At 44.7% G+C, this 19,442-nt stretch overlaps 1 protein-coding gene across 1 annotated transcript; it reads right to left on the bottom strand.

The window, feature by feature from the left end:
- Positions 1 to 3,271: 3,271 nt before the first annotated feature.
- LOC124657094 (serine carboxypeptidase 1-like) lies at positions 3,272 to 5,267 on the bottom strand. The gene is made up of 7 exons (XM_047195707.1): positions 4,784 to 5,267; positions 4,443 to 4,714; positions 4,106 to 4,351; positions 3,907 to 4,016; positions 3,727 to 3,813; positions 3,529 to 3,637; positions 3,272 to 3,436 (listed from the first exon to the last, which is right to left on the bottom strand). The coding sequence occupies exons 1-7, from the start codon at positions 5,265 to 5,267 to the stop codon at positions 3,272 to 3,274; spliced, it is 1,473 nt and encodes a 490-aa protein (XP_047051663.1).
- Positions 5,268 to 19,442: the final 14,175 nt, after the last annotated feature.

The following is a 19,442-nucleotide window of genomic DNA, read 5'->3' as shown; positions in this document are numbered from 1 at the left end:
AAGAAGATTGGGCAAGATTGCCCGTGTATCTGTAAATTATAGTAGGTTACGTGTCGGTTAGAATTAAGAGATAGAGTTTAGCTCGTACACGGTTGGGTTTATTCCCAAGTTAGAAAGTCTACGGACTATAAATATGTATGTAGGGTTTTTGAGAAAAGGAGGACGATCACGTTCACAACAAATCAATCTAGGCGCATCGCCACCCCTTGTTTCGAGGGTTTCTCCCGGGTAAGCAACATGCTGCCTAGATCGCATCTTGCGATCTAGGCAGTATCAGTTTATTCGTTATTGGTGTTGTTCGTGCTGAAGCCTTTTTGATGGCGAGCAACACCCTTATCTTAGGTGTTTTGGGGCTGACGTCGATGCTTTCACGATGTACTTATTTAGCTACGCTGCCCCTCGATATCTAGCTGCCCTTACACCTATTTTAGGTGTAAGGGCAGCATCTTGCTTGATCTTTATCTAGTAGATCTAATCCGTTATAGTTGCTCCTTGTTCTTCAAAGATTGGTTTGATATCCGTATGGTTAGGCCTTATAAACGGGTTGAACGATCCGGTAGTGCGTAAGGTGTGGTTTATTAAGCTCTAGAGGGATTGTTCCGGAGATCAACTTCACGTTGGTTTTTAGGCCTCTTTAGGGTTGGTTTTCCATCATCTTACGTATCCGTTAGGCTCAACTACGCATAGGATGTTCCGATTATACGGTGAAAACCCTAGACTATCGTAGATTAGTTTAGCTTGATATTGATAAAGCATGATCCCCATGTCCTTATAAATCTAACATGAACCATGGGGCAATCGGCTCTTTGAGCCGATCCACAGAACAACTTAAGAGCCGATCGGGGCTCGTATTTAATGTTTACGTGTTTGCCATGCAGGAAACTAGTCGAAGTAATCCATCACCTTCCTGACCAGGTATAGGTCAGGTGGCACGCCCTCGTAAGCACTAGGACGTGTGCCAGAAGGCATTGCGGGCCGTCGCCCGAGGGACCAGGGTCCACCGCAATCCTGGGAGCCTCCCGGCTCTACGGTGTTGCCCGTCGATACTCGCCGGTGGGTTTTTGACCGCAACAAGCTCATCATTGTTGTTGAAAATTTCTAAGTATTGGAAGTCTTTCCGCATAAGTTTGGGTCGATGATTTCGGGGGATGAGTAGTTATAATATTTCTAAGGCATGTAATTCATCTATTCATCATGTTCTTTTTTTTTTGAAGTATCTCCTTCATAGTCTTCATCATCTTTGTATTCTCTTCAACTTATCTTGATTCTTGATCTTCTTGTCTTCCCTTCAACACTTATTTTCCATGGTCTTGAGATAACATTCCTATCTAGCTTTTGTTGGAGAGGAGGGAGAGTCAATTTAATTCGAAGAATTTTGGGCATATAGAATTGATGAGTTGCACTTAGGCGTGGAAAAGATGAGATTTTCACCAAGTCATAGGTAGAGTTATATGGTCATTAGGACTTGGTAAAGAATTCTCAATTGGTTCTTCTAGATGGATTTTGATATTTATTAATGCCGAAATAAACATGTCCACAAAAAAATATTGAATTAAAACTAGGATGGACATACTATAATCCTCAATTCTAAATTGGATATTTACAAAATTGTTCAAATTAATTAGGTAGTGGTACTACTAGACAGAGAACATCAATATGATCCATTTTCAAAAAGAATCACTTGATTTGCATTTATATAATTTGGATTAGGTAAAATATACTCAAATTCACATATTTAACTTCGAATATATTAAACTTGACAAAAAGTCAAATTTTATTTCACCAATGTGTTCTTATCATTATTTCTGAATCTAGGGATATCTTATTTGATACATTTGGACGTGTATTTGTTTTCCTACAATTTTTATAAAATTAAACATTTTTCGATGATGTTCGAAAGTTGTCAGAAAATTTGATTGGATGGTTTCTACACGAAAGTTGTAGAAGATTTAATTACAAACTTGGCTGTCGGGGTGGAGGGGCTTTAGTCCCGGTTGGTGTTACCAACCGGGACTAAAGTCCTCCACGCGTTAGGCGCTCGGGGTGGAGGGGCTTTAGTCCAGGTTGGTGTTACCAACCGGGGCTAGTCCTCCACGTGTTAGGCGCAGGGGCATGCATGATTCTCTGCCGCATCAGGGGGTTAGGGTTTATGTTTTTCATTCAAATCGATGGAATTACATGCAGCATCCAAGGAAGCATTACACAATATCGTCACGGTTGGTATCTCCAACCGGGACTAAAGGATCCAACCGAACCGGAACTAAAGGGTTGCGGTGGCCCTGTGCGCATCCTTGCTACTCAAACCGGGACTAGAGCTCTCATTAATCCCGGTTCGTAATGCGACCGGGACTAATGCGGTTTTTGCCTCCGAACGGAAGGTTTGTTCTCTAGTAGTGCTCCCCGCAGGTCCACATAACGAAGGAGAAAAACGTTGCAGTAGGGCAGACGTGAGTGGGGAGAGGTGGCGGCGGCCACGTGCCACCAGCCGCCGCAGCACTCGGAGGATTTACTGAACAATGGATCAGGCACGTGCCCCCCCCCCCCCCCGTAGGCTTAGGAAAACGGCAGCCTGGATGGAAGATTTTGGGGGTGGATTGTGGCCTTGTGGGGAAAGATCGTGGGAACAATCTAGGGGTGGTTCCGTGATTAGCATTGGATCAGCGAAGTCGTGGAGGTGGAGAGCTCAACATGTTTGACGCTGACATTGGGGCAAGCTAGACCATTGAATTGAGATGGTCTAGGGGTTGAGATTGATTGGATTTACCTCTCTCGCTTTTTTTTATATTAGAGGAGATGATCTTTTGTAGTATCTAAGACAAAGGAATTTTCCGAATCACCCTAGGGCCATCAAGAATAGCTTTTTGGTACCTTCATTATTCAAGCTTTCATTTGTAACACTTCTATGTATACGATATTACATATTCATGTGAACATGATTTTATTACATTTGTCCAATAGATATAGATGGCGTGTTTCCTTTTGTTGTCTACAAGCGTCGACAATAAGATTGTTGCACACACCGTATAAATAATTTTCCCATAAACTCCCACACACACTGAGCAGATCATAATATATTTAAAGAATAACAACATGTCCCAAACATTCTTCGGGGCAAAGTACATAGGTGGAAAAATCATTGAAAAAATTACTTCTCAAGAATCACTTCATGGACCTTGATCACACTTAATTTATTAGTTTCCAGCAGGAATAGTAGTCTCTCTAGCTGGCAGGAAACATAGAACCACACATGACCAGCATTAGCAATATATGCTTATGCACTGATCACTTTTGGGAAGGCTGGTGGCAGAACACCTTTTAGGAATGAGTAGAAAAGAACAAGCGATCTTTGAGGCTGGAAGCTAGGGACCAGATGGCCAGCACCGCGAACTGAAGCGAATGTGAATCCTCCCTCGTATTGCTGAGCGTAGCCTCCAACCTATATTGGATCACATGATCAATTTTAGTATATAGCAAATACGATAACAAAACTAGTATAGTAGGAATGACGGCATATAAATATGTAGTTACCTCGCTCTGTGGGGTGTACCATGGGCGCCACGGTTTTGTGATGGCTAGATCGAGATCCTTGACAGAGTATCTCGTCGCTGTAATGGGGCACACGTCATCCATATCACCACTGCCATTAAATTAGCCATGATATCGTCAGATAGGAGTAGCAACTGTGGCAAGAAAAATGTTCATTTTGAGTCTGCAAACGATGGTTACCTATAGATCCAGACTCTTAGCCCGGTCGCGATAAGCCAATCGAGGGTTGGCACCATCGAAACGGGCGCATCGGTCCAGTGTATGCCACTGTACGTAGACAACAGATTACATCAAGGTAAGCATCCGGTCGAGAAATTAGTGGAGCAAAACACAGGGTTTGTAAGAAAGTGTGCTACTTACGCGCATTCTGACCACTCTGTCTTGGTTCGGACATGTATAGCCTTCTGAACTTTGGGATTGTTGAAGTAGGCATCAACATAAGCATCGATGCATGGATCGTAGCCTGCTAACTGTCTCAATCAGAAAAGCAAATCAATCTAAGCTTCATCATGAGATATTTCAATGAGAAAATAACATTATTGTAAGTTGCACTACATACGTAGCTACTGGAGTGGAGGCTGCCGTTTGGCGACTCAAGGCAGACCGGGGCGTAGATGTTGTAGCGATCAATGTCACCGATTCTGAACGACGACTTGGCTTCGCCACAGGCTTTGCCCTCGACCCGCCCGAAGGTGCAGTGCGCAATTATGTTGCTCCACACCTCGTCGGACATCACACCGTGGTTCCACAGGAACTCGTACACTCCCCTTTGGTTCTTATAGTGATCTAGGTACGGGTTGCCGACCTGCAGAAAGTTACACCAAATTAGTCAGTGATGTTCATACAAAACTTGTCTCTTGTAAGCTCGTAACGACGGCTATGATCAGCCAACTTACGAAGATCCCCTTAAGGTTGAAGCTTGAGGCACCGAGTTCGTAGAGGGCAGTGATGACGGTGGCGAGCTGGGGCACATAATGGCCGCTGTAGCTCTCGCCTGCGATGAAGAAGTCACGGCCCTTGTACTCGGGGAACCTCTCCAGCCAGTTGAGCAGGAAGATGTAGGCATCCACTGCCGTCCTCGTGTCGCCGCTCTGGCTGTTCTCCGACGATGTGTTTGAGTATGAGAATCCCACACCCGCCGGCGACTCTAGGAAGAGCACATTTGCCACTGCACGAGACCACAACCATCAGTGACCTAGACTATATGATGTTGTAAAAGGATATATCAGTCACCAACCGTTGTTCCAAGCGTGCCTGTTTCTGCTCAGGGTCTTGCCATCGGGGTTCACACGGAAGGGACCGAGCTCTTGAAATGCGCCGGCACCGAGCGACGAGCAACCAGGCCCGCCGTTGAGCCAGAGGACGAGAGGCTTGGAGGCGGCCTCATAGGGGGACTCGACGAAGTAGTAGAAGAGTGCGCGGCCGTGCTCCTCGCTCACCGTGACATAGCCAGAGTACTGGTCGAAGTTGACGCGCGGTGGCTGGCCGGGCAGCGCCGCGATCTTGTCGGCCTCCCTGGTGCCGGGCGGCGGGCTCTTGCACTTCGTGGGCAGGTGCTTGAAGCTGCTGTTCGGATCAGCCCAGGTGTTGGGCTCACTTGTGAGCGTGTGGGCCCTGGATTTGATGAAGGTCCTGAGGACATCCTTCTGCCGCACGGTCGCGGCACTGGTCAGAGACGCGCCCAGTAGGATCACCACCACGACCACGCTGAAGGTCCTCATCTCTTGATCTACTGCTGTCAGGCGTCAGCTGCTTGTTGAGAATACGTACATCTTTGCTGCTTTTATAATGAGGGTAGGAATGCGTGGTTATCAGATGGCGGTAAACAACCATAAAATGTCGGTATTTTGGATATTCCAAGCTGGTTTTAGGATTCTCCGAAATCTATATGGAAGAGAGTGAGCTAGCTAATAGTTATAAATCGATCTGCCTCATCTTTCCAAAATGCCGGACATTGTTGACGTACGTCCAGTTCAGCAATGCAACCGGTGTCGAGACTCTTTCCCGGTGACGCTGCCGATGCAGGTGACATCTCTAGGCAACAATCCAAACGATAGGACCGAGGTGACACCCAGTGCTGTAGCATTTGTAATGTCATCATGACATAGTCGCTGATGTGGCGTCATTTTTTATTGGGATCCTGATGTGGCGTCATTTAGGGTGGTCGCGCTACACTGTACAAAACAGGGCTTCTGTCCCGGTTGGTAAAGATCTTTAGTCCCCCCAACCACCCCCAACCCCCACCCCCTCCATTAGTTCCGGTTGTACCACAACCGGGACTAAAAGGGCCTTCACATGGCTGTGCTCGGGTGCTCGAGGTGGAATGGCTTTAGTCCCGGTTGGTAGGCGTTAAGCGCTCGGACGTTGTCGTTTTTCTGCCGCGGCAGAGGTTTGGGATTTTATTTTTTTCATTCAACTCGACGGTACTACATATAGAAATCAAGGAAGCATTATGTAATAACCGAGAACATAGGATCATCGAAGGGTAGATTTAGAATTGGGATGTGCATTTCATCGCAAAATTAGGAAAATTTTCGCGCCTTATTGCAACTAAACCTAAGAGGGATCGAGGTTCTCTCTCAATTGCAATTAGGGTTAGACAATGTGAGTTAAGAATTTCGACATGATCTCTTTTGTAACTTGTGTATTTGGGAGTTGATTTTGAATTGACAAGTCATATTGAATTTAAAATCAATGAGTAAAAGATAAACAATATATAATATGAAATATGAATTCATAAATCAAATACATTTCATAATTCAAATCACTTTGAATTTCAAATTGCAATATAAATATACAAATCATTTATAAGTAAATGATACAAATACAATTGAGCTCATAAGGAAAATTTGAGCTTTATTGATATACATACACACATACAATGTCTTTACAAAATTCATCATACAAAAATTGGATGAATTATAAACAAAATAAAAAGAAGATTACATCAATTTGATCCTATACTAAAATCCTAAACTAATGTCTTGGAAGAATTGCTTCCTAGATCATTTCCATCCTTGAAACCTGCAAAATAGAAAGAAGAACTATACAGGGGTTAAAATCAAGTAAGTAACTAGCCAGGGGTGAAACCAAGTGTCAATGACACGTGTGCATGTCCAAAACCTGGACAACACGAGGATAAGTTACAGCAGACTAAACCTGGACACACACAGGGGCTCAAGTTTCACCAAAGTGACCACACAGCTCATGGAGCTGCTGTGCAACCAACAGCACAACAAGCACAGCTTAGTCACCAAGCCAAGCCAGGCTTGTGTGTCACAGCCAGAGAAGAACCAGCAGAGGTATAAAAGGGTAGAAACCCTAGAAGCAATGCACAGGTCGATCAGATAACCATTCACCAAGCAACCAGCAAGAAATAGTGCAGAGTTCATCCTGTTCTTGCTCAACAGCAACAACCAATACTGAAACCATTTATCCATCCAAAAATCCAACCAACCAAAATCAGTAGCAAGATAGGAACTTAACCAAGATCATCAGGAGCTAGGAGGAGAAGGACAAGAAACAAGATCATCAAGCAACTGCTCAACAACAATTGAGCTTAACCATCTAGGAGCAGATGCACGTGGGTGATCATCACTTGGTGTTAACCAAGGATCACTGGCGGTAAAAGGGAGCAACTAGAGCCTAAAACCCATCCAGACACTATTTATGTGCATATAATCCAGGACAGATGCACATATGTGCACACAAGAAAGTACACATGCACAGATAGCACCAGTAGAAGGTTTACAAGTAATAGCAGCTACCAAGAACCACCTAGTGAAACCCTAGTCACTAAACCATCAGTAAACCCTAGATTTCTTCACAGGCAAGCATAATGGCTTTCATATCAATTATGATTCCCTATTATGCAAGCAGAGATGAGTAGCCAATAAGATTTAGCCAACTGTGTTAGCAACCAAGCAGTAGAAATGCTACCGAGGTCACATCAAACATAAAACCATCAATTTAACCAAGAGAATAAGTCATCATTATCCAATAATAGATTCAGACTTGGATTATTTCCAAATTAATCATGGAAACATCAAATCATGCATAGCAAGGCAATTAATCAACACTGCATAAGCAGTTCAACAATAATTAATCCATCCAGACATGAATACATAACAAATCCATGCATGAATCATGCAATAGCATCACTGTGGGGCAACAGCAGCATGCACCATTGCATCCTAGCCACTGGATCAAGTTCAGTGAGCTATGGACAGCAACAGCAGCACACACAGTTACATCAGCATCATGAGCATGCATGAGAGACAGCAATATCTAATAATCCATCCATTTAGCAAAGGAATTAATCAGTAATTAGCCACCAGCATATAATTGATCAAATAGATCAAGTAGATCAAGCACAAAGCATAGCAGAGCATCATAGACAAGCAATGATTCAAGAATAGGACCAACTGAAGCCTACACAGGGCATAGGTGAGCATCACTGACGCCACAAGTGTCAGTAGTGCTAACCTAGGCCAATAGCAAGTTCAGTGAGCATATGAACAAGCCAGTAAGCAAATGAACAAAGTCCAGTAGGCATATGAACAAGGGCCAGTAAGTAATTGCATAGCATATAGACATGAACACATAGGATGAGCACATCACAGTGAGCCAGTAGGCATAGGAATAGCATCAGGACGCTTAGGGTAGAGCATAGCATGCACAGCAGCATAGCAAGCATGGCCCGAACAGCAACACAACATCATATCAAGCAAAGCCAGAATAGCAGCACAGCAGCGTAGCAAGCAAGGCAGCAGGATAGCATAGCAACAACATCCGTAGGGGTGTAGTAGGCACAGATCGAGAAGAACTAGAAGGAGAGGAGGAGGTAGCCGAAGGAGAAGGGGTTACCTGGTGAAGAACGCAGCGGCAGCCATGGCAACACGGTGGCACGGCCAACGACGGCGGCGCCAGACCGCGGCCAAGCCGTGCCAGGCCACGCACACCACCAGAGAGGGCGGCGAGCACCTAGGGTTGGCGAGGAACCACAGATCGACGGAGATCACCACGAATCCGCCGGCGACTGCGAGCGTCACGCACGCGCTCGAGCTGCCGAGGACGAAATCGAAGAATCTACGCGGACGAACAGACGCGCCATCGCGCGTTGAGTCGACTGAGAACCACGGCGAGCCTAGCTCGGCCGGTGTTGGCCGAAGCGAGGCGAGCCTAGCTCGACCGGAGTTGGCCGAAGCGAGGCGGCGGCCATGGTGGCAGCGACGTCGCCACCGAATCGCCGTAGGGGTTACGGTTTCGCGAGTGAGGGGTGAGCGAGAGAGAGTGAGGTGGGCCGAAGTGGTTCGGTTCCACCGAACCGTTTTTGGGCAGGCTTAGTGGGCTATCCAAATGGGCCACGTTAGTGGGTCGGCCCAATTGGGCTAGGGGGTATTTTTGTCTTTTTCATTTTATAAATAACATATGAAATCTAACAAATAATAATAAATGAAAAAGACCTCTAAAAATCCAATAAAAATAGTTTTAATGAATAAGAAATTATTCTTAACAAGAAAAAAATAATAAATGGAATTTACTACAAAATTTCCAATTTTGAAATTTTTGAATTTAAATATGAACTTTAAATTTTAAATTGCAATTTTCCTTGGATTAAAAAATCAAGGAAAAATTCCTAATGAATTCAAATAATTGTTATTCAAATAGTTTCAAAAGGAATTCTATTATTCCAAGTCATTTCTTTTAAAGATTAAGATTTTCCAAAAAGGGAAAATATCTTAATAATTCAAAATTCATTAATATTTCCAAAATGTGGAAAGTCCTATCTTTCAAATTCTTTATTTGGAACCAATATTTTCCAACGGAAAATATCAACTACTTTTCAATTCTTTTCTTGTCAGAAAAGCAAACAAGGTTAAAGTACTTAAAGAAGTTATAAATTACCGCCGAAGGCACAAATACTTAACTCAACCCTAAATTCTGAATAATCATGTCGGGATAAGGGATTCAACATGAAATAATGCAACCATGCATGCATCATTTGGATCTTATAACATTGTCTTTACTGTACAATGATGCTTCTTTACAGAACCCGAGGTCCAGGTTCCATCCAACACATCGAACTACACTATCTTGCAGTCACCAGGCAAGTTCACTTTTGCTCATGTCATCTTGATTATTTTATATCAATTTACCCGCAAAAGTACTATACTTATCATTCCTACATTAAAAAGGAAAATGTTACTTTTCCAATTATGAATATGACTATGTGGTGGGCAATGGAACCATGGTATGTGTTGATATGGTGGAGGTTCCATTGAAAGGGTTCTATTAATCTAGGACTAATCACCAACACCATCTAGTGATTCTACCGTCGTACAATTCGCGTTAACCATGAGATCTATAATGGCTCTGGGGAAGTCAGTTGTATCTTTTCCCTCTTGCATATCAACGGACTTGATAGGGCCAGGCTGGGTGTTGGGGATAACACTGCAGTAGGTTGGGAAATCCTTTAAAATCTCCATTTGTGTGGATGAGAAGCTCTATCGTCTATGAGGGATTGTCCATAGTACACCGGGGTAAAGCCGTATGATCGGGAGATGTCTACTGGGGGTGTACGGATGGCAAAAGGGTGGGTATACAAGGTCGCGGAGAAGGGAGTGATTGACTTGGAACTTACACCTGGCCCCACACCAAGGCAGTGTGGATGAGAAACGCTTCTCGGTTGGTATCAAGGATAAGTTCTCTTATGGGAAAAGTAACGCACCTCTGCAGAGTGTATCAAATTTGTGGCAGTCACTCCTTGTTCCGGGAAGGGAACTACAAACGCGGCAGGAAAGGAACTCCGTGAAGTTCTGTTCAACCTGTGAAGACTGGCGGGCATAGTTTTCAGAATAAAATCAACCTTTTGAAGAAATGTTTTTGAAACATGCATTGACCTGAGATTTCTGATCAATGGTCGTAGCTAGTGCATCAAACACATTTTCTATTTTGAGCTTGCTGAGTACCTCTGTACTCACTTTCTTTCGACACCCTTGCTAGACTGTGACAATGAAGTGAAGGCCACCGACGGAGCACCGGAATGAGATTACGAGCTGGTCTACGGGGAGCCTGATCTGTCCGGAGGAGTGGAAGGAGTGGACTATGGGATAGTCTACGGGCCCGACAACAATGAGGCGGAGGAGTAGCATCTTACCTTAGTTATCATGGAGCCGAGCAGCGTAGTAGTTTACCTAAATAACTTACTGAGCTCAGTTTACTATTTATGTTGGTTTGCAATAAACTTCAGTAGTATCTTGGGGTGTTCTCATCGGACCTGTGAGAATACCAACTTGTTAAGACTGTGATTGTAATATAATCTCGAGCGTTATGACATGCAATATTTCTGTTGTACCACTCTGAGGGATGTGATATTTGTGAAGAAGTCCCTTCATGAAGATCATATCAACGACTTGTATACTACAACATGCAGTGGTATGCTGGGTCACCGCAGCTGGTACTAGAGCAAATGTTGCGACCTTATGCTGAAAAAACCTAGTAAAGGGAGAAACCCGTAGGAGGAATTATCTAAACAAGTTAATGATGTTACATTCCGTGCGTTCTCAGCGATTGGACGGCGCCGAATGTCGTCGTGTGGGCCAGGCTAGTGCGTGTGCCGCTGTATGGACATGGCCCGCTGCTGCATGCCCGCCGCGTGTTGAGTTGGGGTACTCTTTCCATCGGTGCCTGGTGAGTAGGCGGTTTGACCGAGCGCATTAGATCGATTTCTCCTGGTGTTCTTCGTGGCCGACGGCGGCTGTGCTCTTTGATTCTGGCCGCTCCTCTCTCTCCGCTGTTAGATCTTGCTTGCTCTCGATTTTGGTCGGTCCTCTCTCTCCACTGGGGGATCTTGCCTGTTGCCGTACTATGGTTCTTGCTTCTGCGATTTGGTCTGGACGGGGAGTTTCTCCGGCGGGTTTTCTTCGCATATTCGTTCGGCCGGCGGGGTTATCCGTGGTGTGTTAATTTTCCTGATCTTTCTCCTTTCTGCATTTGTTTATTTTTTTCCTTTTCTCCTTTATCTCATCATCTTCACCGAACTGGTGACGGTCTCTCAGCAGGGGCCAGGACGGACCATTAGCGCGCTCAGGCTGGAGCTTGATCTACACCGGCGCGTCTTTGATTCCATGGCAAGCGGCGTGCGGCAGTACCTTGACTCTTTGGGGCGCCGACTCACGATGCAGCTAGGCCGCTACGCTCGTGGGCTGGGCGGTGGCGCTCGGCCGGGTCTTGCGTGCAGTGTCGCGGGGGCGCCGATGGGGGGAGTTGAACTGTGGGATTCGAGGCTGGACGGGCGTTGTTGAGTTGTTGAGGAGTGCACGGTTCGACCACCTCCGAGGGGATGTAGTCCACCACGGACATCCCTTGGCTCACTTTGAAGTGCACCATGTCGAGTTGCCGTTGCATATGGTGCCTGCTTGCTCCATGTCACCTGCAAGCCGGAGCATGTGGATCTCATCCTTCATGCAGCAGAGCCGTTCTTCTAATAGATGATGTCACCGCTGGTACATGCCTGCGGGGTGGAGTGAAGCGGACGGCGCCTCCGGTTGTTTGGTCTTCTTCCAGTGTTGTTGGTCCCTAAAGAGCTGATTGTTCTATGCCGGATTTACTCATAAACCATGTTTTGAGTTGCAGGTTCTTGTGTTTCTAGCTACGAGTCCCACGAATCTTGCAAAGAGAATGGCCGAACACTTCTCCATCTATGATTCATTCTTCTCTCTTTGAAGTTTCTGAATTTTCTGAAAGTGACCATTGTTTGTTTGTAACTGTTCAGTATGCTTCAGCCGTATAGATACAGAAGGGGAGCTGCTCATGCGATTGAGAAATATAAAAATAAAAAAGCAGGTACATAATGTTACTTTAGTATGATGCCTTGTAGCTCCCATACAGGAAAATGTTATAAATTCAAGGTTTCATCTAGACTATGTTACTTAAATGGATGGTTGAATGCAGATTCTCGGATGTGCAATTCATTTTCAGTGTAGCTTTTCTGTACCAGTAGGAATTGAAGGGAAAAAAAGCACGGATTTAAATTTTTGCGCTGGTGGCATTTTATTGAGACTTTGCTAAGTGACTAAAGCTAGAAAGTAACTTTCATGTATTTATTACGAAATACACAAAAGAAGCATGGATGAAGGTTATCTTTCGAGATTATATTAAAAACGTTGACCAACGGGGGAATGATCCCTCCCTTGGCTATACGTTGTTAGGTAGGATGAGACTCTCCTCGCGGATGGACGCGAGGATGATAACCCGGTTTAAAGTTCGCCCCTCCCTGCGAAATTACCGCGAGATGGGGATTCGAACCCGGATGGACTGGCTGCGCACTCGCTTAGCTTGCCACTGAGCTAGAACTCAGTTCTCCTTTCAAGATTATATTGATCCTTTGCCCCTTCTAACACTCATGACAACAAGTTTGTGTGAGTTCTACTCCTTTGGTCAGCATGAAAATAATTTTGTTATTTTCCCTTTGGTCAGCATGATTTCTTATTGATCATTATAAACAGCCTATTTCCATCATGCAGGTATTTAAGGTTGATATGTGAGTGGTACTTCACATGTGTGATTGTTTTAAGTTATTCTAGAGCATCTCCAACTAATCACGTTCCTATGAAGTGATATATTGTCAAGTACAAATCCTCATCTTCAGCAAAAAAAAAGCGCATCAGTAGTCTGTATAGATGATTTTGTAATGTCATCTTATCTCTGTTAAACATGTTATTACATGTCTAACCATTCAGATCAACAGCCGGTGGCATGTTTCTGATTTTTTTAGCAACCGGTTTTATTAGTTTTGCAACCATAAATTTCTGAAGTTCGATAATCTCCGTTACAGGATTATCAGACCTTCAGACCTTTCTGCTGGTGTTGCACGTGCGCTTTAATTGCTGATGGAGTATACTATTTCAGTTCTTACTGGAGATATGGACAAACAAGCTTGCAATCATATAACCAATCTATTCCATCCTCTTATGTTCAAAATGCATGGTTTTAAGGGAGTTTCGGTGGAAGGTTCTTTCTTCCCGATCCACTTTTGTTGTCTTTCTAAAAGAACTTGTTGTACTAGATTCTTTTCGTGCGGGGATACATTGGACACCGGTTGTATTTGCTGATGTGATTTTTTTATTTAATATTCTGATCCATTTGATTAAATATTCTGAATTCTTAAACTATATTTGCTGATGTGATTTTTTATTTAATATTCTGATACATTTGATTAAATATTGTGAATTCTTCAACTATATTTGTTGATGTGATTTTTTACACTTGCTAGGTTCTTGCACATGCTCGAAAGAAAGTGTCGATGTTTTTCTTCACAAGTTGAGTCATATCTAGGTCACAATCATCAATATAACAAGACCAACACTTCCCCATTCATTCTATTCATTGACAGTGTCGCTAAAAAATTGTCTGGCTCTGACACAAATTAAAGCGCTCCCAACTATAACGCTATTAAGTAGCGTCATGCAGGCGGGGAGGCGAAGCTCGCCTATCATCTAGTAGTAAAGAATTCGCTAGTAATGGCTTCAGTGCCGCTTCGCTTCCTCGAGCCGCTTTCATGGTGCTGCCCCGCCTCCCCGTGTGCTAGTGTTGGCGCGGGCGGTGCTTGGGCATCCCGCCAAGTTGAAGGCGGCGTCAGGAATTTTCAAGAGGAGTTCCACCCAGTGTTATAACTGACCCGCCTTTGGGACCTGGGAGTTCCACCTGGGATGCCGCGCGGTTTACCTAGACGGCGACGATTTCTTCAACAAAGAGCGCAGCGTCGGCCTCCACAACAACGAGAAGGGCGAGGAGGAACTGCAACCACCGAACCTCACGGAGGAGGAGGCGATTGAAATGGCCATCGCACAGAGCGAGCTCGACCTACTCTCTCAGTAGGATGGCCTCGTCGTTCAACTGCGGGTGTCTGCACTTGCACATGCACAGAGGGAGGCTGGTCTCCCCTCTCTCCTCCACATAAGGAGAGAGCTTGACGCTGCAAGTTTTGGACTGCATGGATCAACAATGAAACAAAATAGTTACATAGATTACTTCATTGGAATTATTTTTTAGATATGAACATTTAGGTTGAAATGCTTACCGGATGAAAATTATTCATTTTTTAAGTTTTGGGTTCATTGCCCATGTCGACATGTTCTGATGATTTTTGTTATTGATGGTTGCCATTGGGATATACATTTCTCAAAACGTGAAATGTTGGTGTAGTTAGGTCCTTAAATGCAATGTCAAAAGTTTCCTTTTAGAAGTTACATGTGTTGTTAGAAAAGCTACAAGTGATAGGATACTGCAACATTTGATGTTAACGTGAGGGGTGATTATTTTCCTTCTCCGTGATAGAAAGTTAAGCCTGCCTTGGGTACTTGTAAGTTTTAACACTTTCATTGGTCAAGATTTCTTTTGTAACCTTATCGTACATTCTTCTCTTTTGTGAAAAAAGTGTTTGTGGTTTTTGAGGTTGTAGGAGAGGTTAATTAATACATACATTAGGGACTTTGAATTGTGTTTTTCATTTATTTTTAGCATTGAAAATAATTGTTTTTTCCTTGAGAATGAATGATTATATATATATTTCCCTTGAGGAGCATGTCACCTACGGTATAAAACTTCACCTAAACCACAAACACAAAGAAAACAAAGAGTATACTGTACTATTGAGTTGAGTGATGAAGTGTACTCAACATTCTTTGGGAAACATACATAAGGTGGAACATTCCTTTCAAAATAGGCAACTTTTACGGTACCTTGTACTCCAAAACTACGAGGTGGAGTACCAGGCAGATCTGCCCGTCCATGATGGAGGACTTGCGTTAATATTAATTTTCTGAGAGTGCCAATAGAGAAATTTACACCAATTAGCGCCAATTTGCAGTTCAACCCCCTATCCTGATTCCCGATAGAATCCAGGAGCACCACGATCAGGATAGCTTGGCGGCGCCTGACTCATGTTCGCTCGATTCCGTGCTCTTCCTCCCCTAATAATCAAATAATCAAGCATCTCAACTGCGCCGTCTCAGATCTTCCCTTGTTAACCGCCTGGCCTGACGCCGCCGCCTCCGTTGTCGTGGTCAAAGGTCCCTTGCCCCAATCGATCGTATCCTATGGCGGCCGTCGCTGCGGCGCCGCCTCGATCTTTGTTAGCCTGGCGCGGCCGCCTCCGGCATCCTGGTCGGACTGTTCTTAACAAACGCACGTGGCCTCCCGATCCTTTTGGCTTTGAGCTGGTCAGAGCAATTTCAATAGTATAACCAAGTGTTGGCTATAACAAGATGTCATATCATTTGTAGTCATCATATAGCTAACATGTACAATAGTTGGCTATAAGAATGTAGTACTTTACTAATATATGGCCCACCTTTCACTCTCTCAAGGTGCCTAGGAGCACGTCAAGAGACTTTGCTATCGCGATAGTAGCCCACCTCCCTTGTCTCTCCTCTTCTCTCTCCTCCAACTCATCTAAAATATATTATTTAATATCTTATAGTCAGCTGACTGGACTCTATTGTACTTGCTCTTAGTACTACTAACGCTGGTTACGAGCGGTAGTACGTTGTTTGTGAAGTAAACGTACATATTAATACGGACATTCAAGTGCAGATTATATGTATGTTGTTCATTGCTACGCCAATCTAATGGCCGTGATCTCAACTATGAATCAATAACATAATACAAGTTCCAAGCTTATCTTTATCGAAAAAACTTCAAAGCTTATGTAAATAACAGCATTCTAAATCCCTAACAGCAATTCTAAAACGGAAACTGGCCACCGACCACAGCAAAACAGATACGGGCCCTAACAGCAATTCTAAATACATAGCTACACAATTAACAGAGCAATACAACGCATAGAAAAATAAGAGGGATTGGGATTGGGACGTTCCTCACATGCTGCACTCCTCGATGCTCATCTCGGTTCTGCTCGTACTGGTGCAGGAGCGTGCATCCGTCGAGGGAGCCGATAACCCAGCTGCCACGGCCTCTCATCCCTTCCCCCACCTCACCGACGCAGCGAGCCAACCACCACTCCCGCCCACCCGTCGGCGCGTATCCGTCGAGAGGGCCGACGACCTGGACACCACGGCCGCTCCTGCCTTTGCCCCACCTCGCCGCCACATGGAGCCGACGGCTGGACGCCATGGCCGCGCGGCGCCTCGTCCCCCTCCCCGTCGACTCCTCCTGCGCACATCCGTCGAGAGCCTGGCTGGACGCCACTGCCGGGCTGCGTCTCGTCTCCCTGGCCCTACCCGGTTGCCTTCTCCTGCGTGCATCCGTCGTGGGGATGCACGCCACGGCCTCGCGGTGTCTCGTCCCCACCGCCGATCGGCTCCTCCTCCATTCCCCCCGATGCCGCCACGAACACCTCAGCTAGGGTTCGTCCTGGAAATGAGGCGAATTGAGAAAACTTGATCCCTAATGCAAAAACACTCTCACACAAAGAAAAAAACATATCAATACCCCTACATGGATGCAGCTAATATGAGAAATTACTTTTGACCCTCCGGTGGAGGTACTCCCCGAGTTTCCGAGAAAAATTGAGTTGGTACTCTATGGACTGATCGTGGAGTACGAGTGCTCTCGAGCCGCCCGATTAGCTAAAATGGATGGCCCATATTAACTTAGGGGTACTGTAAAAGTCCTCTTTTTCTATTCTATTTTTCTTTTTATAATTTTCAAAAGCTGATTTTTAAGACCCAATTTTTAAAAATTATTTTAGTTTTTTCTAAAATTTAAATATTTTTAAAATTTAAATATTTTTCAGATTGGAATAATTTTTAAATTGGAACAAATTTTAAATTGGAACATATTTTGAATATTTTTTAGAATGAACATTTTTTAAAAAATTCGATTTTTCCCAAAATTTGAACATTTTTCGGAAATGAACATATTTTAAATTCGATTATGAACATTTTTCGGATACGAAATTTTTTTAGCTTTAAACATTTTTCGTTTTGAACATTTTTCAAATTTGAACTTTTTCAAATTTGAACTTTTTTCGATTTTGAAAAAAAGAAAAATAAATAGAAAAGAAAGGAAACAAAAAAGAAAAAAAGAAAAAGGAAAAAACAGAAACAGAAACAGAAACAGAAAACGAAAAAAAAGTGAAATGGGCCAGGCCCAATACCTGACCAGGGTGTGCGGCGCCTGGTAGGCACCGACCTGATCGGTGATACCCCGTTGTGAGCAGCGAATAGGATTCGCCTCCATCGTGGGCCGGTGCTTGAAGCTGCTGTTGGAGTCAGCCCATTCCAGATGAGCCCACGTATCCGTGTTGACAGGCCCGTTCCCTAGCATCTGGGCACTGGATTCCAAGGTGTTTAGCATATCTCGTTGCAGCAGCAGGGTCGCATTACCCTAAAAAAAAAAAGCAGCAGGGTCGCATTCGCGAGCAAGTTGTAGGATCAGCAGTAGGAACTTGTAAGATGAGGTATGGTTCCTCATCATAAACTGCGGTTACTTGCTGACGATGTCTGTACATCATTTGGTGTTTTTTTTTGAACAGGGGTAGGTCCCGGAGGGACCTAGAAGCTTGTATTAAGCGGTGCCGTCACAATTACAGGAAGAACTACAAAGTAAAAAAGAAATTACAACCCAGTCCTCCAGAAAAGCACAAAGGACCCTAGAAGAAAAACAAGAAACGCAATCAGGTCCCGCTCCTTCTCCGCCGCTACCACACCTCTCAGCACAGACTAGCGCCTCACCGTCGGGGACGAAACCACTTGGGGTGGTGCACCGGGAGCTCTCTATGTTGGAGTAGAAGGGCCTCCGCAGTGGCATCATGGCCTGGAGGTTGATGTAGACCTGCAGTCGCCGGCCGGAGTGCACTGATACGCCTCCGACGTATCGATAATTTCTTATGTTCCATGCCACATTATTGATGATATCTACATGTTTTATGCACACTTTATGTCATATTCGTGCATTTTCTGGAACTAACCTATTAACAAGATGCCGAAGAGCCAGTTCTGTTTTCTGCTGTTTTTGGTTTCGGAAATCCTAGTAACGAAATATTCTCGGAATTGGACGAAATCAACGCCCAGGGTCCTATTTTGCCACGAAGCTTCTAGAAGACCGAAAGGGATACGAAGTGGGGCGACGAGGCGCCGCCACCATAGGGCCGCGCGGCCAGAGGGGGGCCCGCGCCGCCCTATGGTGTGGGCCCCTCGTCAGCCCTCCGACTCTGCCCTTCCGCCTACTTAAAGCCTCCGTCGCGAAACCCCCGATGCGAAAAACCACGATACGGAAAACCTTCCAGAGACGCCGCCGCCGCCAATCCCATCTCGGGGGATTACGGAGATCTCCTCCGGCACCTCGCCGGAGAGGGGATTCATCTCCGGAGGACTCTTCACCGCCATGGTCACCTCCGGAGTGATGAGTGAGTAGTTCACCCCCGGACTATGGGTCCATAGCAGTAGCTAGATGGTTGTCTTCTCCTCATTGTGCTTCATTGTTGGATCTTGTGAGCTGCCTAACATGATCAAGATCATCTATCTGTAATACTATATGTTGTGTTTGTCGGGATCCGATGGATAGAGAATACCATGTTATGTTAATTATCAAGTTATTACCTATGTGTTGTTTATGATCTTGCATGCTCTCCATTATTAGTAGAGGCTCTGGCCAAGTTGATGCTAGTAACTCCAAGAGGGAGTATTTATGCTCGATAGTGGGTTCATGCCTGCATTGATATCTGGGGGGTGACGTAAACCCCTAAGGTTGTGTTGTCGCTGTTGCCACTAGGGATAAAACATTGATGCTATGTCTAAGGATGTAGTTGTTGATTACATTACGCACCATACATAATGCAATTGTCTGTTGCTTTGCAACTTAATACTGGAAGGGGTTCGGATGATAACCTGAAGGTGGACTTTTTAGGCATAGATGCAGTTGGATGGCGG

This window comes from Lolium rigidum, chromosome 5, assembly GCF_022539505.1.
Source record: "Lolium rigidum isolate FL_2022 chromosome 5, APGP_CSIRO_Lrig_0.1, whole genome shotgun sequence".
Taxonomy (NCBI): Eukaryota; Viridiplantae; Streptophyta; class Magnoliopsida; order Poales; family Poaceae; genus Lolium; species Lolium rigidum.
This window is presented reverse-complemented; position numbering and strand designations above follow the sequence as displayed.